The sequence below is a fragment of the Oncorhynchus gorbuscha genome, linkage group LG01 (genome assembly GCF_021184085.1).
Source record: "Oncorhynchus gorbuscha isolate QuinsamMale2020 ecotype Even-year linkage group LG01, OgorEven_v1.0, whole genome shotgun sequence".
Lineage (NCBI taxonomy): Eukaryota > Metazoa > Chordata > Actinopteri > Salmoniformes > Salmonidae > Oncorhynchus > Oncorhynchus gorbuscha.
This window is the reverse complement of record NC_060173.1, coordinates 103829024-103850445: the sequence shown is the minus strand read 5'-3', so window position 1 is coordinate 103850445 and position 21422 is coordinate 103829024. Positions and strand designations below refer to the sequence as shown.

The following is a 21422-nucleotide window of genomic DNA, read 5'->3' as shown; positions in this document are numbered from 1 at the left end:
ACAGTAGCTGGATATATTACTGTCAGCCATTAAGTTATGCTATTAAGACATTGGGACGTTTCTGTTTTACTTACTGATAATGTGCTGGAAAAGTGTTATAATTAAAATACTGCCAGCAGATCATTGTTAAAGATGAGCCATCTAATTCATTTATGCAACTCCTATTTTTCTTTGGTCAATCAATTTAATAGCATCATTAAGCCCTGGTACTTTCCAGGGCTGGAATGAAATAAAAGAAGACAGGTCTACATGGTATTAAAGTGAGCTCAATCAGGTCTGCAAAGACACTTCATAGTATTTATTCCTAAGATATTAATTGGGGTGAATAAAGTCCAACCTATTAGTTAGTCTGTATGCCTAAAATAAAGATTGAAACGCTGATATGGAGGATGCCATTGCACCTAGATGAATAACACAGTAATATATATAATCCAGTATATGATTAGTCTCGGTGCAGCCAGATTCTGTGTGGTGACAGATCTTGGGGTTTACCTGTGGATGGATTAAAGTGAATAAAACATGTTATTACTACTCACCACTTTCTGCTTCTGTTTTCCTGTAGAAATGAGAAAACAACTGATAATTGCCTATGAACGCCAGGCAAGAAACATAATACAATATACAGTACAACACGTTAGAGAGATACCTTTTCAGTACTCCTCTAATACTGATGGAAATATTTCAAGAGTACAATAATGGATGCAAATATCTTATCACACAAATAAATGAAGTACTACATATACAGTATGTAGACAGTATATTAGTGGTCAAAACACTTGATTTATTTGTTGCTTCTATTCCAAACCTTCCTTTGCAGGTGACAGCCTTGGTTACACTTGTTAAGTGAGTCTGCTAAAGCCTTTGGTAAGTTGCATTATCCTTTAAAAGTCTTTATTTTTTGACATTTTTTTTTATAAATTCAAATTAAGAGAGTAATATTTACATTTATGTTAAGATGGATATAAGATGGAGCAAATCCTTATATTTGGATAAAGCATCTCTCATCTTAACTTGTCATCAAACCATAAAATTTCGCCCAACAGGGTTTGGGCTATAGGGTTATGTTTGCCTTAAAGCAAACTCAATGCTTGGACATAATGCTTGTCCATAATCCTCTTGGAGGAAGAGAGGAGGAGTGGACTGAGAGTGCATGGCTCACCTCATTCCAGTCCAATAGAACGTGCATGGCACATTCTGGAAGACACAAAGATCGCACAACTCCACATTCCATCCACCCAACCTCCAGACACTGTTCCCTATTTTCACATATTAACTTACTCTAAAAGTTTGTATTGAGCAGCTGCAGCATTTTGAAGTAATTTGATTTTTCTCATAAGAGTAGAACAATGTCATTGAGTACATATACTCTGATAACCATTCAGTTCATAGTTCACTAATGTGAAGTGACCGACAGTTCGTCTAACACTGGATTTGATATGTTAATAAACATATAATAAACAATAATAATAATACATACATAATAATAGTTAATAAACAACACACTGAGCAACAATGATATGGTATGTTAGAGACAAGGACAATTAGATCATAGTTTTGGATGATAAATGAATAATTCTGACAAACGGGTGGAGAGACGCTCTTCCCCTAATAGGCTTCTGTCTGGAGGCTCACCTGCAGAGGGAGGGTTGGATTTGAACCCGCCTGAAACCATGTCTCCTAGACTGGAGGAGGAATTCCCACTGGACTTACTGTAAGGCACAAAGGATAATAGACAGAGATAGAGAGAAGAAACATTAATGTGGAACACAGACAGATAGTCTCATCCATCACGGGAGTCCCACACAACTCCCATCCTCAGGAGAAACAGGGTAAATAACAGAGTTCTCTGTTTTTAATCAGTCATTTTATTGTTACTTTAGACATCCTTGGTGTTTTAATGTTATTTAATTATTCTCTGTTATTTCCTTTTGCTTGTTTTTATCCCTTTCATTTTATTATTTGTTACTGTAAAGTTTGTTACAGTTTTAAATGCACTTCTAAACTAAAGTTTGATTTGTGTCCATGTTGAATATTTAGCATTAGAATAGAATGGTCTACCAGTAGAATGGATGAATACTATAAATACATTCTAGAATAGACGAGTATTGACAACACATTGTTCCAGAAATTGTGATAACAAAGGGGCTGGGATTAAAGAGGCTAATATATAATTTATGAGCAGTGATTGTCTTGGAGATAATATCTATCGAGGCACTATGTGAGATGACATACCCACTGTTTTACCACAATAGTTACATAAACGTAACCCTCTGCAACATGAGGCCAACGCTGAAGTGTCCTTTAAAGTAGACAACAAAGAGTTAAAACAGAGCTGAATGACTCAATAGTGGGAGAATGACTATTCTCTCTGTCATAGTCGGCAATGAGGAAACTTATATAAAATGATGCATATCATCTCTTTCATATTAGTGTCACCAATATGTTATTATGAGTAAACCACCCTAGTTACAGCAGAGCCACACCTGGAGTAGGTGGCCTCTCATCAGATCCACCCATGTCGCTTTCCCTCTTCAGTAACCTTTTATAATACGTTTACAAATGTTTAATTAAGTCGTTTATAAATAGTTGATTAATGCTTATTCAGGACATTTCTTAGAAACAGTTATCCCCTCTCCAACCCACAACCCAACCCTCAACACCCCAACCAACCCCCCCAGACCCTAAACTCACCCTCCAACACAGCCCCTCTACCCAAACAACACAATCAAACCCCTAAACCCACCCTCCAAAACACAGCCCCTCCACTCAACCAACCCCACCCACACCCTAAACCCACCCTCCAACACAGCCCCTTCACCTGACCAAACCCCCCAGACCCTAAAACCACCCTCCAACACAGCCCCTTCACCTGACCAAACCCCCCAGTCCCTAAACCCACCTTCCAACACAGCCCCTCCACCTATCCAACCAACCCCCAGACCCTAAACCCACCCTCCAACACAGCCCCTCCACCTATCCAACCAACCCCAGTCCCTAAACCCACCTTCCAACACAGCCCCTCCATCTATCCAACCAACCCCCAGACCCTAAACCCACCCTCCAACACAGCCCCTCTACCTATCCAACCAACCCCCAGCCCCTAAACCCACCCTCCAACACAGCCCCTCCACCCATCCAACCAACCCCCAGCCCCTAAACCCACCCTCCAACACAGCCCCTCCACCTATCCAACCAACCCCCAGCCCCTAAACCCACCCTCCAACACAGCCCCTCCACCTATCCAACCAACCCCCAGCCCCTAAACCCACCTTCCAACACAGCCCCTCCACCTATCCAACCAACCCCCAGCCCCTAAACCCACCCTCCAACACAGCCCCTCCACCTATCCAACCAACCCCCAGCCCCTAAACCCACCCTCCAACACAGCCCCTCCACCTATCCAACCAACCCCCAGCCCCTAAACCCACCTTCCAACACAGCCCCTCCACCTATCCAACCAACCCCCAGTCCCTAAACCCAACTTCCAACACAGCCCCTCCACCCAACCAAACCCCCCAGACCCTAAACGCACCCTCCAACACAGCCCCTCCACCCAACCAAACCCCCCAGCACCAGTTCAGCCCATTTGCCCAAACAAGCCCACCCACTCAGTAAACTTCTCACCCCCCAGCCCCTGCCCAGCCCCTGCCCAGCCCCTCAACCAGGGCCTTACCCGTAAGAGCGTGTACCTCTCTTCTGCTCCTGCTGTAGACGGATGTTCTCTAGTTTCAGAGGGCTGGGGATGAATCCGATCTCACAGCCCTCCTTCACCAGCCGGCCGATCCACCAGTCATTACTGTACTTCTGTAGTGGACAAGACAACATTAAACAACACAATGAGTGAAGTGAGTGTGTGTGTGTTTGTTATACACTGACATGTACACTCATTGCTGTACGTCTGTAGTGGACAAGACAACACAAAACAACAGAAGAGAAGACAGTGTGCAAAACTCCACAGAAAAATACACACTATATGTGGCTGTGGGCAAAGCCACACAAAGCGAATGTCTTAGAACAGAAGTGTGTAACAATTCATAGACATACAGTCTAAAGGCTCTAGCCTTTTGGGGGCCTGTCATGCCAAATAGTGTCCCCCTCTGCGTCACAATGGGATTTGATGAGTTCTAGCTTCTGTTGCTAGGTCTGTTGCTAGAACTTGCAACATGAATTTGAACACTTTGTTTGTAAACTATTTGCCATCTGTCAACGCTGGCTTTACAGTGGTGGGGTGTTGGACTGATCTTGTTGATCATGTACATACCTGCTACAAACAGACTAAATGATGAAAACGCTGCTGGCAGCAGAATCCAATACAGCAGAGAGTTCCTATTACAATGCAACTCAAACACGAACGTGATAGACATCCCAATGACCCATCTAATCCCTGACTGTCTGCGAGTGGATTACAAACCCAAATGCAAACGTAGAAAACATGGGGCAATCAGACAAAGAGTTAAAAAAATTAAAGAACATATTTCCCTTCCCATCACGTGCTGATCAATGCCCTGTCACTGAGGGTTAAAGTGGATGAGCTGTCAGCAAATTTTTGCTTCCAACACGAATACCGGGAGGCCTGTTTGCTGGCGTTTACTGAGACTTGGCTGGATAACAGAGTCCCGGACAGGGAAATGGAGCCGGCTTCACTCTGGTCAGAGTGGACCGTGATCTGACAGTTACAGGGAAATGGAGCCGGCTTCACTCTGGTCAGAGCGGACCGTGATCTGACAGTTACAGGGAAATGGAGCCGGCTTCACTCTGGTCAGAGCGGACCGTGATCTGACAGTTACAGGGAAATGGAGCCGGCTTCACTCAGAGCGGACCGTGATCTGACAGTTACAGGGAAATGGAGCCGGCTTCACTCTGGTCAGAGCGGACCGTGATCTGACAGTTACAGGGAAATGGAGCCGGCTTCACTCTGGTCAGAGTGGACCGTGATCTGACAGTTACAGGGAAATGGAGCCGGCTTCACTCTGGTCAGAGCGGACCGTGATCTGACAGTTACAGGGAAATGGAGCCGGCTTCACTCTGGTCAGAGTGGACCGTGATCTGACAGTTACAGGGAAATGGAGCCGGCTTCACTCTGGTCAGAGTGGACCGTGATCTGACAGTTACAGGGAAACTTCACGGCGGGGGCGTCTGCCTGCTTGTCAGGGACCAGTGGTGTAAATGGATCCTGGTAAGAGAGAGACTCTGAAACCCTCGACATTGAACTGCTTTCTGTGTCACTGTGACCCTACTATCTGCCTGTGAGTTCCCTCAATTGTTTGTTACCGTGGTGTACATTCAACCAAAAGCTAATATAGCAAAAGCATCAGAGATGATTTATAATCTGTCACAGAAACTGGAATCTATCTCGCCAGACGCACTCACATTTATTTTAGGGGATTTTAACAACTGTACTTTGCACCAAGTCCTGCGCATGTACCACCAGAATGTAAAAAATTAAAATACTCTTGATTTGTGCTATGGGACAATACCAAATGCGTTCTCTGCCACCACCAGACCTCCCCTGGGGACATCAGAACACAATGTCGTCTACCTCAGGCCAACCTTCTGTCGGCTCCTGGAGAGGGAGAAACCCACAGTTAAAACTGTCCAGATCTGGAACGACAACAGTATCACCTGTCTCCAGGGGAGTTTTGACTGTACTATGTGGGAGGTATTTGGTCTCCAGGGGTGGTTTGACTGTACTATGTGGGAGGTATTTGGTCTCCAGGGGTGTTTTGACTGTACTGAGAGGTATCTGGTCTCCAGGGGTGTTTTGACTGTACTATGTGGGAGGTATTTGGTCTCCAGGGGTGTTTTGACTGTGCTGAGAGGTATCTGGTCTCCAGGGGTGTTTTGACTGTACTATGTGGGAGGTATTTGGTCTCCAGGGGTGTTTTGACTGTGCTGAGAGGTATCTGGTCTCCAGGGGTGTTTTGACTACTATGTGGGAGGTATTGGGTCTCCAGGGGTGTATTGACTGTACTATGTGAGAGGTATTTGGTCTCCAGGGGTGTTTTGACTGTACTATGTGGGAGGTATTTGGTCTCCAGGGGTGTTTTGACTGTACTGTGTGGGAGTTATTTGGTCTCCAGGGGTGTTTTGACTGTACTATGTGGGAGGTATTTGGTCTCCAGGGGTGTTTTGACTGTAATATGTGGGAGGTATTTGAGGACAGCAGCACTGATCTCGGTGAACTCACAGATGTTGTTTCAGACTTCTCTAAACTTCTGTGTTGTCAATTGTGCCTCCTAAAACCTGAAAAATCTTCTCTAACAATAAGCCTTGGGTATCAAAAAATCTAAAATCACTACTTAATAGGAAGAAGGCAGTTTATGCTGAGGGTGATAGACAGGCTTTAAGAGATGTACAACGTGAGATCAAAAGACAGATACTGGTGGACAAGGAGGCACACAAGCAAAGGGTGGATAGGACCCTCTCCTCAGGAAACTCAAGGGTGGCCTGGCAAGGTCTTAAATCCATGTCTAGTGCCCCCCACATAGGCAGGGGGAAAACCAGTGCTGACCTTGGGAGACATGAGGGCCAGAACATGGCTAATGAACTGAATGTTTTCTTCTCAAGATTTGATTCAGACAACTTTATGTCAGAGGTAAACCAGATGGAAGCATCATTACAAATGTTTGAGAGGGCTGTTGTTAAACAGGATGATGTTTTGAAGTTGTTCAGGGGATGTAACGCACAAAAGCTCAGGCAAAATAAGTGGACATGTGTTAAAGCACTGTGCTGAACAATTGGCTGGTGTTAACAGACATTTTCCAATCCTCGCTCGACCAGCAACACGTGCCAGTATTGTGGAAAAAATCAATAATTATACCCATTCCTAAAGGATCTAATCCCTCTGTGCTGAATGTCTACCGCCTCTGTCGCCTTGACATCCTTAGTAATGAAACGCCTTGAGAAAATGATGAAAGGTCATGTTTCTACTCTCCTCAACATGGTCTATAGACATCGAGAGGGTACCAAATCCCATGTCAGGGTTTTGTTTGTAGGACTTTTCTTCTTCCTTCAACACAATCCAGCCTTCCATTCTGGCACAGAGACTAATTCGGGACTTCTCCTTAGATGGGGGGCTGGTTTTGTGGCTGTTGGACTTCCTGAGCCTGATGACACTGCCTTGATCAGCCTGTTGCATGATGAAAAACAAGGAACACCATGGCCCGGTCCTAAATAACTTTGTAGAGTGGTGTGATAAATCACACATCTATCAGAGGTCAGAACGTAGAGATTGTAGAGGAATACAAATATCTGGGTGTCCTCTTGGACGATAAGCTTCAGTGGAGTAAATGTACAGACGTGATCTACAAAAAGGGCAGAGAGGACAGAGCCTGTACTTTCTCAAAGAAAAGCTGGGATCTTTTAAAGTTGACTGTACTATACTGACTCTGTTTTACACATTTTTCATTGAGAGTATTTTTACTTTGCTATTGTTTGTTGGTTTGGCAATGCCTCTGTCAGCCAGAGAAATATTCTGAGAAGGATTATCACCACAGCAAGCAAGGTACTTGGAGTCAAACAGACAGGCCTGGATGAGATCTTTAAGGTCAGTGCCCTCCGCAATGCTCACAAAATCATTTTAGACACATGCCACACCCTGTACCCGGACCGCATAAATGCTTGCTCAGGGCCTCCTGAGTGGCGCAGTGGTCTAAGGCACTACATCGCAGTGCTAGCTGCGTTATTACAGATCCTGGTTAGATACCGGGCTTTGCCGCAGTCGGCCGTGAACAGGAGAACGATGAGGCGACGCACAAATGGCCCAACGTCGTCCAGGTTAGGGAAGGTTTGGCCGGATCTTGTTTGGCCGGTCCTTGTCCCATCATGCATGCTGACACGGTCACTAGGTGTACGGTGTTTCCCCTGACACATTTGTGCGGCTGGCTTCCGGGGTTAAGCGTGAAGTGCGGCTTGGCGGGGAAGTGTTTCAGAGGACGCATGGTTCTCGACTTTTGCCTCTCCCGAGTCCATACGGGAGTTGAAGCAATGGGACAAGATTGTAACTACCAACTGGAATTGTGGAGAAAAAGTCAGCTCAAAATTATTACCTCAGAATTGCTCTCCAAGGACAGTGTTTTTGACAGTGACAATCTGCTGACGACCTGCTTCAGAGGACTGAAAAGACTGGAAAGAGCACACTCTTTCTTGACTATGTATTTGTATTTTTGGGGTGGCAGGTAGCCTAGTGGTTAGAGCGTTGGGCCACTAACCAAAAGTTTGCTGGATCGAATCCCCGAGCTGATAAGGTCGTTCTGCCCCTGAACAAGGCAATTCTTATTTACAATGACGGCCTGCCAGGGAAAAGTGGGTTACACTGTTCCCTGGCAGGCCGTCATTGTAAATAAGAATTTGTTCTTAACTGACTTGCCTACATTTATATACGATGGGGCAAAAAAGTATTTAGTCAGCCACCAATTGTGCAAGTTCTCCCACTTAAAAAGATGAGAGAGGCCTGTAATTTTCATCATAGGTACACTTTAACTATGACAGACAAAATTAGAAGAAAAAAAATCCAGAAAATCACATTGTAGGATTTTTAATGAATTTATTTGCAAATTATGGTGAAAAATAAGTATTTGGTCAATAACAAAAGTTTATCTCAATACTTTGTTATATACCCTTTGTTGGCAATGACAGAGGTCAAACGTTTTCTGTAAGTCTTCACAAGGTTTTCACACACTGTTGCTGGTATTTTGGCCCATTACTCCATGCAGATTTTCTATGGGGTTGAGATCTGGAGACTGGCTAGGCCACTCCAGGACCTTGAAATGCTTCTTACGAAGCCACTCTTTCGTTGCCCGGGCGGTGTGTTTGGGATCATTGTCGTGCTGAAAGACCCAGCCACGTTTCATCTTCAATGCCCTTGCTGATGGAAGGAGGTTTTCGCTCAAAATCTCACGATACATGGCCCCATTCATTCTTTCCTTTACACGGATCAGTCGTCCTGGTCCATTTGCAGAAAAACAGCACCAAGCGGAGGAAATAGGTACACTTGTCATGTTTTGTCATATATTGTCTTGTCCTTGTGCTTTCCCTTCTGTTCGTTTCCCCCTGCTGGTCTTATTAGGTTCGTTCCCTTTTTCTATCCCCCCTCCCTCTCTCTCTTCTCTCTATCGTTCCGTTCCTGCTCCCAGCTGTTCCTCATTCTCCTTACTCACTCATTTACTCTTTTCACACCTGTCCCCTATTTTGCCCTCTGATTAGAGTCCCTATTTCTCCCCTTATTTTCCGCTTCTGTCCTTGTCGGATCCTTGTATGATGTTCGCTGTTCTGTGTCCTTGTTTCGCCCTGTCGTGATTTACCTTCTTCAGATGCTGCGTGTAAGCAGGTGTCAGTGACAGCTACGACCGGTGCCTTCCCGAAGCAACCTACAGTCTGTGGTCGAGTCTCCAGTCGGTCCTCGCTACTACGAGTGGATTTAAGTTTTTCCTGTTTTGTTTGATCCTTGATATTTCCAGGAGTATTACTTTTGTCCTATACTGGAATAAAGACTCTGTTTTCGTTAAGTCGCTTTTGGGTCCTCATTCACCAGCATAACAGAAGGATCCGACCAAGAATGGACCCAGCGACTATGGATTCTCTCTACTCTACTCTCGAGTTCCAGGGAGCGATGCTCGGCAGACACGAGCAGGAATTGTCTGCTGCTCGGCATGCCGTTGAGACCCTGGCCGCTCAGGTCTCCGACCTCTCAGGACAGTATCAGAGTCTTCGTCTCGTGCCACCAGCTACTTCCTGGTCTTCCGAGTCTCCGGAACCTAGGGTTAATAACCCACCATGTTACTCTGGGCAGCCCACTGAGTGCCGCTCCTTTCTCACCCAGTGTGATATTGTGTTCTCTCTCCAGCCCAACACATACTCAAGAGAGAGAGCTCGGATTGCCTACGTCATATCACTCCTTACTGGTCGGGCTCTGCAGTGGGGCACAGCTATCTGGGAGGCAAGCGCTGAGTGTACTAACAATTATCTGAACTTTAAAGAGGAGATGATAAGGGTTTTTGATTGTTCTGTTTTTGGGAAAGAAGCTTCCTGGTCCCTGTCTTCCCTATGTCAAGGTAATCGATCCATAACGGATTACTCTATAGAGTTTCGCACTCTTGCTGCCTCCAGTAACTGGAACGAGCAGGCGTTGCTCGCTCGTTTTCTGGAGGGACTCCACGCTAAGGTTAAGGATGAGATTCTCTCTCGGGAGGTTCCATCCAGCGTGGATTCTTTGATTGAACTCGCTATTCGCATTGAACGACGGGTAGATCTTCGTCACCGAGCTCATAGAAGAGAGCTCGCGTTAACTGTGTCCCCCCTCTCCCCGACACTACCATCTTTCCCCACTGACTCAGGTGTTGAGCCCATGCAGCTGGGGGGTATTCGCATCTCGACTAAGGAGAGGGAACGGAGAATCACCAACCGCCTCTGTCTCTATTGCGGTTCCGCTGGTCATTTTGTCATTTCATGTCCAGTTAAAGGACAGAGCTCATCAGTAAGCGGAGGGCGACTGATAAGCGCTACTAGACTGTCCTCTCCGTCAAGTACCTGTACTACCTTGCCGGTCCATCTACGCTGGACCGGATCGGCAGCTTCCTGCAGTGCATTAATAGACTCTGGGGCGGAGGGCTGTTTTATGGACGAAGCCTGGGCTCGGGAACATGACATTCCTCTCAGACAGTTAGGGGAGCCCACGGTCATGTTCGCCTTGGATGGTAGTCCTCTCCCCAGTATATTATGTGAAACACTACCTTTAACCCTCACAATATCTGGTAACCATAGTGAGACCATTTCTTTTTTGATTTTTTGTTCACCTTTTACACCTGTTGTTTTGGGTCATCCCTGGCTAGTGTGTCATAATCCTTCTTTTGATTGGTCTAGTAATTCTATCCTTTCCTGGAACGTTTCTTGTCATGTGAAGTGTTTAATGTCTGCTATTCCTCCTGTTTCTTCTGCTCCCTCTTCACAGGAGGAACCTGGTGATTTGACAGGAGTGCCGGAGGAATATCATGATCTGCGCACGGTCTTCAGTCGGTCCAGAACCAACTCCCTTCCTCCTCACCGGTCGTATGATTGTTGTTCTGATCTCCTCAAGAAGCGTTTTGCATCCGCTCCTATCCTTGTTGCGCCTGACGTCACTAAACAGTTCATTGTCGAGGTTGACGCGTCGGGGGTGAGCGTGGGAGCCATTCTGTCCCAGCGCTCCGATACTGACGATGGGGTCCACCCTTGCGCGTATTTTTCTCATCGCCTGTCGCCGTCGGAACGTAACTATGATGTGGCTAACCGCGAACTGCTTGCCATCCGTTTAGCCCTAGGCGAATGGCGACAGTGGTTGGAGGGGGCGACCGTTCCTTTTGTCGTTTGGACGGACCAAAAGAACCTTGAGTACATCCGTTCTGCCAAACGACTGAATGCGCGTCATGCTCGTTGGGCGTTGTTTTTCGCTCGTTTCCGAGTTCGTTATTTCTTATTGCCCGGGTACTAAGAACACCAAGCCTCATGCTTTATCCCGTCTCTTTAGTTCTTCTGTGGCTTCTACCGATCCCGAGGGATTCTTCCTGATGGGCGTGTTGTCGGGTTGACTGTCTGGGGAATTGAGAGACAGGTTAAGCAAGCACTCACTCACACTCCGTCGCCGTGCGCTTGTCCTAGTAACCTTCTTTTCGTTCCTGTCTCTACTCGTCTGGCTGTTCTTCAGTGGGCGCACTCTGCCAAGTTAGCTGGCCACCCCGGCGTTCGGGGTACGCTTGCTTCTATTCGCCAGCGGTTTTGGTGGCCTACTCAGGAGCGTGACACGCGCCGTTTCGTGGCTGCTTGTTCGGACTGCGCGCAGAAGAAGTCTGGTAACTTTTTTTCTGCTTCTGCTCCTGGTCTTGCTGGGTCTCAGTCTGTCCCCAGCCACCGCATCTCTCCTGCCCTTGCTGTGTCTCAGTCTGTCCCCTGCCACCGCATCTCTCCTGGTCCTGTTCCTGCACTTGCTGTGTCTCAGTCTGTCCCCTGCCACCGCATCTCTCCTGGTCCTGTTCCTGCACTTGCTGTGTCTCAGTCTGTCCACAGCCACCGCCTCTCTCCTGTTCCTGGTCTTAGCCTTGCTGTGTCTCAGTCTGTCCCTAGTTGTTGCTCTCCTGGCCTGTTTGGTCCTGATTGCTCTAACGCTTACAGTTCTCTACCCGTGTCTATTTTTTTTTAGAGTAGTAGCCCTAGATTCCCTCTTCATCGTCTTCCGTTACGGTCCTGAGGAGAGGAGTTGGGTTCTTTCTCGGAACGTGCTGGACCGTTTGTGATCTATGATTTCCTCCGTTGCCGCCAGTGTTCCTCCTCGAGTGCGCCAGGAGGCGCTCGGTGAGTGGGGGGGTACTGTCATGTTTTGTCATATATTGTCTTGTCCTTGTGCTTTCCCTTCTGTTCGTTTCCCCCTGCTGGTCTTATTAGGTTCGTTCCCTTTTTCTATCCCCCTCCCTCTCTCTCTTCTCTCTATCGTTCCGTTCCTGCTCCCAGCTGTTCCTCATTCTCCTTACTCACTCATTTACTCTTTTCACACCTGTCCCCTATTTTGCCCTCTGATTAGAGTCCCTATTTCTCCCCTTGTTTTCCGCTTCTGTCCTTGTCGGATCCTTGTATGATGTTCACTGTTCTGTGTCCTTGTTTCGCCCTGTCGTGATTTACCTTCTTCAGATGCTGCGTGTAAGCAGGTGTCAGTGACAGCTACGACCGGTGCCTTCCCGAAGCAACCTACAGTCTGTGGTCGAGTCTCCAGTCGGTCCTCGCTACTACGAGTGGATTTAAGTTTTTCCTGTTTTGTTTGATCCTTGATATTTCCAGGAGTATTACTTTTGTCCTATACTGGAATAAAGACTCTGTTTTCGTTAAGTCGCTTTTGGGTCCTCATTCACCAGCATAACAACACTTAGGTACCATCTGGAGGAAATCCAGAATGGTCACGCTCTACAGCGTGACTACCAATCCAAGCAACCGGAGCCCTGTACTCACAGGAGTAAAGACGATAGGTCTCAGACCATGCCTCCCTCATGTGTCCCTCAGTCTTCTCCTCTTGGCCATTCGGCACAGATTAATATTGCGCCTCTTGGCCAACAACAACAAGGCTTGGCTTGAAGGATGAAGGATGAAGGATGAAGCCAACCCTCTCCGCTCGCTTGGCGCGGAATACCTTGACAAACTCATCAAGAATTTCCCCACCTTTGAGGTCACCATTCCAGGTCAGCCAAACGATATTGAGATGTTCCTCGCTGACATAGAGGACGCGTTGGATGGCTACACAAACGCTACGGGTTGTGACAGGGTTTACCTGTTGAAGCGAACATCGAATAGACACGTGACAAGGTTCATTAGTCTACAACAGCAACACGTGCTAAATGACTACGCTAAACTTGCCACAGCTTTGAAATTAGAATTCAGTGGTTCTACGACTCGCAAAATCAGGCCTATTACTGTTGTGTCATTGGCAAACTTAATGATGGTGTTGGAGTCGTGCCTGGCCGTGCAGTCATGAGTGAATAGGGAGTACAGGAGGGGACAGAGCACGCATCCCTGAGGGCCCCCTGTGTTGCGGATCAGCGTGGCGGATGTCTTGTCAGGAAGTCCAGGATCCAGTTGCAGAGGGAGGTGTTTAGTCCCAAAGTCCTTAGCTTATTGATGAGCTTTGAGGGCCCTATGGTGTTGAACGCTGAGATGTAGTCAATGAATAGCGTTCTCGCATAGGTGTTTCTTTGGTCCAGGTGGGAAATGGCAGTGTGGAGTGCAATAGAGATTGCATAATCTGTGGATCTGTTGGGGCGGTATGCAAATTGGAGTGGGTCTAGGGTTTCTGGGAGAATGGTGTTGATGTGAGCCATGACCAGCATTTTAAAGCACTTCATGGCTACAGACGTGAGTGCTATGTGTTGGTAGTCATTTAGGCAGGTTACCTTAGTGTTCTTGGGCAGAGGCGCTATGGTGGTCTGCTTAAAACATGTTGGTATTACAGACTCAGTCAGGGACAGGTTGAAAACGTCAGTGAAGACACTTGCCAATTGGTCAGAGCATGCTCGCAGTACATGTCCTGGTAATCCGTCTGGCCCTGCGGCCTTGTGAATATTGACCTGTTTAAAGGTCTTACTCACATTGGCTGCGGAGAGCGTGATCACAGTCTTCCGGAACATCTGGTGCTCTCATGCATGTTTCAGTGTTATTTGCCTCAAAGAGAGCATAGAAGTAGTTTAGCTCGTCTGGTAGGGTCGTGTCACTGGGTAGCTCTCGGCCGTGCTTCCCTTTGTAGTCTGTAATGGTTTGCAAGCCCTGCCACATCCGACGCACATCAGAGCCGGTGTAGTATGATTCAATCTTAGTCCACACCAAGCACGTGGAGAGAAATGACAGTGGACAGAAAAATGTACGCTTTAAAGTTAATTTCCTACAATTCTACACATTTTGTCATGTGGCGTAGCGAAAATGTTGCCGTTTCAAAGCAAGTTTTCTGCAGTTCTACACATTTTGCCATGGGGCGAAGAGACAATTGAGCAATTTATAACAAATGTCATGTCATTCTACTAATTTTGCCATTGGGAAGAGAGACATTATTGCAGTTTTAAAGCAGGTTTGCTTCCGGTATACACATTTTACCATGGGGTGGAGAGAAAATGTTGTAATTTTAAAGCTAATTTCCTGTAATTATACACATTTATACTTTTGGGTGTCAGGGAAAATGTATGGAGTAAATGTACATTATTTTCTTTAGAAATATAGTGAAGTAAAAGAAAAGTTGTCAAAAATATAAATAGTAAAGTAAAGTACAGATACCCCCAAAACTACTGAAGTAGTACTTGATTACATCATGACATGATTACTATACGTTTAGATAATTGGTTAGACTAACTTAACAATCTATACAATGTTAGCTGACATGGGCTAACTGAGTGACAAAACAGGAGAAAAACTGAAAATTGCTGATGCAAAACCACATTTAGAACTTGCACCTTGTGTATTCTACTAATCTAACTCTCAACAGCAAGTTGAAACACTGACTGAGTTCCCCCCCCAAAAAAAATTAAGAAAAACACATTTTGGGACGGGTCCTCTAACTGCCGGGGGCCCTAGTCGACTGCTTACACACTCTATGCAACTTTGAAAGTCAACACAAAACAACACAATGACTCAGAATAGAAAAGAAGAGTGTGTAAACTCCACAGACATCCACCCCACATATGCTCTCTCTAATTCTCTCTTTCTTTCTCTCTCTCGGAGGACCTGAGCCCTAGGACCGTGCACCAGGACTACCTGACATGATGACTCCTTGCTGTCCCCAGTCCACCTGACCGTGCTGCTGCTCCAGTTTCAACTGTTCTGCCTTATTATTATTCGACCATGCTGGTCATTTATGAACATTTGAACATCTTGGCCATGTTCTGTTATAATCTCCACCCGGCACAGCCAGAAGAGGACTGGCCACCCCACATAGCCTGGTTCCTCTCTAGGTTTCTTCCTAGGTTTTGGCCTTTCTAGGGAGTTTTTCCTAGCCACCGTGCTTCTACACCTGCATTGCTTGCTGTTTGGGTTTTTAGGCTGGGTTTCTGTACAGCACTTTGAGATATCAGCTGATGTACGAAGGGCTATATAAATAAATTTGATTTGATTTGACATACTAGGCTGTATACACACTCACTAGTCCTGTACAGTATATTGTACCTCCTTAATGTGCAGGAAGTCCTTGGCATCGAAGGAGATGGCGGTTCCTGCCACAGGGACATCCTCATCCAGGGCTCCACAGTAACTGATGTTAGTCTTCACAGCAAAGGCCACCGCTTTGGCCTGAGACGATACAGGAAACGCCATGTATAAGAACAGTGCCTAGCCTAGCTAGATAAGCTCAACCATAACCCAGTGGGCAAAATGTTCTGCAAATATACCAGTTCTGGTTGTAATGTGGTTTTAATAAATAACTTAATTTCAACCAGCCTTGCCTACTGGGACCTTTCCAATGATAGGTTCAGAACAAGGCCCCTGTGTGCCTAGTATAGCATAAGGCTCCACAGTGGAACACCCTGCAGTTGTCTCACCTTGGCCCTCTCCAGCTGTACAGCAGCCTGCTGCTCCTTCTCCAACTTTCCGCCTGCCGGTTCCTCCTCCAAGGAGACATCTGAGTCCGATGGTCGGCTAGTGTAGGAATCAGCTGAACCCTGCAGAGGGACAATATAACAGTCAGGTAACAGTCAGGTAACAGTTAGATAATAGCCAGGCAACAAGACAACATTAAAATGGTCGGCTAGTGTAGGAATCAGCTGAACCCTGCAGAGGGACAATATAACAGTCAGATAACAGTCAGGTAACAGTTAGATAATAGCCAGGCAACAAGACAACAGTAAAATGATTGGCTAGTATTGGAGTCAGCTGAACCCTATAAAGGGCCAAGACATTTGTGACATTTGTCCCTGAAAAAGGTGACATATTTTTGCTGTCTGAACCCCTCTGTAGTTGTCATTGTTATTATGATGAATGTTTACCATGCTTACACAGGTCAGTGAGGAATGTTTACCATGCTTACACAGGTCAGTGAGGAATGTTTACCATGCTTACACAGGTCAGTGAGGAATGTTTACCATGCTTACACAGGTCAGTGAGGAATGTTTACCATGCTTACACAGGTCAGTGAGGAATGTTTACCATGCTTACACAGGTCAGTGAGGAATGTTTACCATGCTTACACAGGTCAGTGAGGAATGTTTACCATGCTTACACAGGTCAGTGAGGAATGTTTACCATGCTTACACAGGTCAGTGAGGAATGTTTACCATGCTTACACAGGTCAGTGAGGAATGTTTACCATGCTTACACAGGTCAGTGAGAAATGTTTACCATGCTTACACAGGTCATTGAGGAATGTTTACCATGCTTACACAGGTCAGTGAGAAATGTTTACCATGCTTACACAGGTCAGTGAAGTTTGTGAGCTGTATCATCACTAGCTGTAATCCTGAACAGATAAAAGGCTATATGGTTACCCTACAGTATTTTGATTTGAACGTATTTAACTAGGCAAATCAGTTAAGAACAAACTCTTATTTAAAATGACGGCCCACCCCGGCCAAACCCTAACCCGGACAGACGACGCCGGGCCAATTGTGCGCCGCCCTATGGGACTCCCAATCACTGCCGGTTGTGATACGCCTGGAATCGAACCAGGGTCTGTAGTGATGCCTCTTGCACTGAGATGCGGTGCCTTAGAGCGCTGCGCCACTCAGTAGCCCATGTCCTAATATTGTCAAAATGTACTGAGCACTGAGTGAAGGTGGCTATGATAGGCCTGTAGCCAGGTGCTAGAGAGGTGGAGTCCGTACGTTGCGTGGGCGGGAATAGGCCTCTCCAAGCAGGATCACAGGGACCCTGATTAAAGCTGGTGAGCCGGGAGACACAACTCACAAATATAGGAATGTTTTTGAAGCCCACAGCTGGCGAGCGGTGAGCAACCCAGCCGATCTTAGTTGAAGTGATCACATTGGAAACCACATTAAGTGGAGAGAGAGTGGGAATAAAGAGAGACTGGCTGGATCAATACTGCATGAGGAGGAACTGAACAGTGAGATAGACACAAAAAGAGAAAGAGAGGAGACAGAGAGAGAAAAAAATACAGAGCGAGAAAGAGAGAGACAGGCAGAGAGAGAGAAAGAGACAGAAAGAGAGTGAAAGACAGAGAGAGAGACAGAAAGACAGAGAGAGAGCGCGAAGGAGAGAGACAAAGAGAGACAGACAGAGAGAGACAGAGAGAGATAAAGAGAGAGACAGACAGAAAGAGAGAGAAAGAGACAGAAAGAGAGTGAAAGACAGAGAGAGACAGAAAGAGTGAGAACGAGACAGAGAGAGAGCGAAGGAGAGAGAGACAAAGAGAGAGAGAGAGAAAGAGAGACAGAGAGAGAGAGAGAGAGAGAGAGAGAGAGAGAGAGAGAGAGAGAGAGAGAGAGAGAGAGAGAGAGAGAGAGAGAGATATTTCCCTCAGATTACACAGACCCACAATGAATTCAAAAACAAAACTCAGACTGAAGGGAGCAGAGTGAACTAGCGTTGAAACTGTGAGTGAGTGACAGGGTAGATGATCAGTTAAACCACCATGACGTGCAGTATAGTGTGGTTGGTCATTACAACTTCTACTAGATTCACTGGAAGCAGCAGTGGGATTCATTTATCTAAAAGGTTCAAAGAAAGCTTGGTCAACGTCTGTTGCCTTTTTAGGCCCGGTGCAACAAGGTTAATCAACCTTCAAGGGGATTGTTCCTTTTGTGTGGGATCTTTTGATTCCTGGATCAAAGTAGTCTATTGCTAATGTATTCAATAGTCCTTTTTCAGAAGAGCACAGGTCTGATTAGAATGAGACAATAAGAGAGACAGAGAGAGAGAGTGGGGCAGAGAGAGGGAAGGGAGAGAGTGAAAGAGAGAGCAAAAGAGAGCGCGAGAGCAAGCAAAAGAGAGAGGGGGAGGAAGAGAGACAGAGACAGAGACAGAGAGATAGTGTGTCGCGGTCTCTGTCTCCCTGGGTGGGGGTGGATGCGGTGGCTGGGTCCCCCACCCAGCCCCAGGCAGAGCCAGTCTCGTGTCATTACGATCAGAAGAGCTGCCCCCCAGATGCCATAGACAACACACACACACCACCCTTTCTCTTATTAACGAGTCAATGGCGGGTGGGAGAGTTCCCCGGTACAACACCCACTCACTCAGTCAGAGTGGGAAAGACAGAACGAGAAAGTGTGAAGTGGAGATAGAGGAAGCTATAGGGACAGACTGAACATAAATAGAAAGTAGGGGCTGAAAAGAAATTGGGATAGTGACAGAAAGAGAAGGGGAGAAAGAGGGAGAAAGGCAAAGAGGGGGATATTGAGAGAGGGGAAAGAGAGGGAGAGAGAGGTGGGGTGAGATAGGGATGCAGCCCCACCCTCTTCAACATATTGAAGACGGAAGTTTACATACACCTTAGCCAAATACATCCTGACATTTAATCCTAGTAAAAATTCCCTGTCTTAGGTCAGTTAGGATCACCACTTAATTTTAAGAATGTGAAATGTCAGAATAAAAGAGACAATGCTTTTTTTCAGCTTTTATTTCTTTCATCACATTCCCAGTGGGTCAGAAGTTTACATACACTCAATTAGTACTTGGTAGCATTGCCTTTAAATTGTTTAACTTGGGTCAAATGTTTTGGGTAGCCTTCCACAAGCTTCCAACAATAAGTTAGGTGAATTTTGGCCCATTCCTCCTGACAGAGCTGGTGTAACTGAGTTAGGTTTGTAGGCCTCCTTGCTCACACACACCTTTTCAGTTCTGCCCACATATTTTCTATAGGATTGAGGTCAGGGCTTTGTGATGGCCACTCCAAAACCTTCCCCAAACAGAAACCATGGATTGATGGCAGCATTCGCGCAAAACTGAAAGTGCGAACCACTGCTTTTAATCAAGGCAAGGCGACTGGGAACATGACCGAATACAAACAGTGTAGCTATTCTCTCCGCAAGGCAATCATAGAAGCTAGGTGTCAGTACAGAGACAATGTAGAGTCGCAATTCAACGGCTCGGACACGAGAGGTATTTGGCAGGGTCTACAGTCAATCACGGACTACAAAAAGAAAACCAGCCCCGTCGCGGACCACAATGTCTTGCTCCTAGACAAACTAAAAACTTCTTCGCTCACTTTGACACGGCCCACTACCAAAACCTGTGGGCTCTCCTTCACTGCAGCCAACGTGAGTAAAACATTTAAACGTGCTAACCCTCGCAAAACTGCCGGCCCAGATGGCATCCCTAGCTGCGTCCTCAGAGCATGTACAGACCAGCTGGCTGGTGTGTTTACGGACATATTCAATCAATTCATATCCCAGTCTGCTGTTCCCACATGCTTCAAGAGGGCCACCATTGTTCCTGTTCCCAAGAAAGCTAAGGTAACTGAGCTAAATGACTATCGCCCCGTAGCACTCACTTCCATCATCATGAAGTGCTTTGAGAGACTAGTCATGGACCATATCACCGCCACCCTACCTGACACCCTAGACCCACTCCAATTTCCTTACCACCCCAATAGGTCCACAGACAACACAATCGCAACCGCACTGCACACTGCCATAAACCATCAGGACAAGAGGAATACTTATGTAAGAATGCTGTTCATCGACTAGAGCTCAGCATTTAACATCATAGTACCCTCCAAACTCGTCATTAAGCTTGAAACCCTGGGTCTCGACCCTGCCCTGTGCAACTGGGTGCTGGACTTCCTGACGGGCCGCCCCCAGGTGTTGAGGGTAGGAAACAACATCTACATGATCCTCAACACTGGGGCCCCACAAGGGTGCGTTCTCAGCCCTCTCCTGTACTCCCTGTTCACCCATGACTGCGTGGCCATGCACGCCTCCAACTCAATAATCAAGTTTGCAGATGACACTACAGTGGTAGGCTTGATTACCAAACAACGACGAGACGGCCTATAGGGATGGAAGTAAGGGCCCTCGGAGTGTGGTGTCAGGAAAATAACCTCACACTCAATTTCAACAAAACAAAGGAGATGAAACAGCAGAGGTAACAGCCCCCTATCCACATCAACGGGACAGTAGTTGAGAAGGTGGAAAGTTTTAAGTTAATCTGCGTACACATCACGGACAAACTGAAATGGTCCACCCACACAGACAGCGTGGTGAAGGAGGCTGAAGAAATTTGGCTTGTCACCAAAAACACTCACAAACTTTTACAGATGCACAATCGAGAGCATCCTGTCGAGCTGTATCGCTGCCTGGTACAGCAACTGCTCCACCCACAACTGTAAGGCTCTCCAGAGGGTGGTGAGGTCTGCACAACACATCACCGGGGGCAAACTACCTGCCCTCCAGGACACCTACACCACCCGATGTCACAGGAAGGCCAAAAAGATCATCAAAGACAACAACCACCCGAGCCACTGCCTGTTCACCCCGCTATCATCAAGAAGGTGAGGTCAGTACAAGTGCATCAAAGCTGGGACCGAGAGACTGAAAAACAGCTTCTATCTCAAGGCCATCAGACTGTTAAACAGCCGTCACTAACATTGAGTGGCTGCTGCCAACATACTGACTCAAATCTCTAGCCACTTTAATAATAAAACATTGGATGTAATAAATCTGTTACTAGCCACTTTAAACAATGCCACTTTTACATACCCTACATTACTCATCTCATATGTATATACTGCACTCTTAGTACTTCCGGGTTGGAGCGAGCGGTCGCATCGGCACTTCGCTCCGCAGGTAGTATAACTTTTTCATTACATTTCATTACATTTCATTATAGTACAACGGTTTGATTTGTGTAATCTTAGCAATTTCTTCTTAGCTAGCTACATAGCCGTCTTTGTATCAAAGATAATTGCATAATTATCGTATTTCGTCGTCCTAACGTAGTCTTCACTGCTATTTGCCCAGCAGCTAGCCAGCTAGCCA

At 46.3% G+C, this 21422-nt stretch overlaps 1 protein-coding gene across 3 annotated transcripts in view; it reads right to left on the bottom strand.

Moving 5' to 3' along the window:
- The window catches only part of LOC124048060 (voltage-dependent L-type calcium channel subunit beta-4-like), a 101940-nt gene that overhangs the window by 21385 nt on the left and 59133 nt on the right, over positions 1-21422 (bottom strand). For 2 of the 3 annotated variants that reach the window (XM_046368452.1, XM_046368471.1), the window contains 5 exons: positions 16035-16154; positions 15664-15786; positions 3674-3804; positions 1633-1709; positions 537-556 (listed from right to left, as the gene is read on the bottom strand). In XM_046368452.1, the coding sequence (XP_046224408.1) occupies positions 537-556; positions 1633-1709; positions 3674-3804; positions 15664-15786; positions 16035-16154 (471 nt within the window). The remainder of the gene's footprint in view (positions 1-536; positions 557-1632; positions 1710-3673; positions 3805-15663; positions 15787-16034; positions 16155-21422) is intronic. The other variant, XM_046368462.1, reaches the window with a different exon arrangement.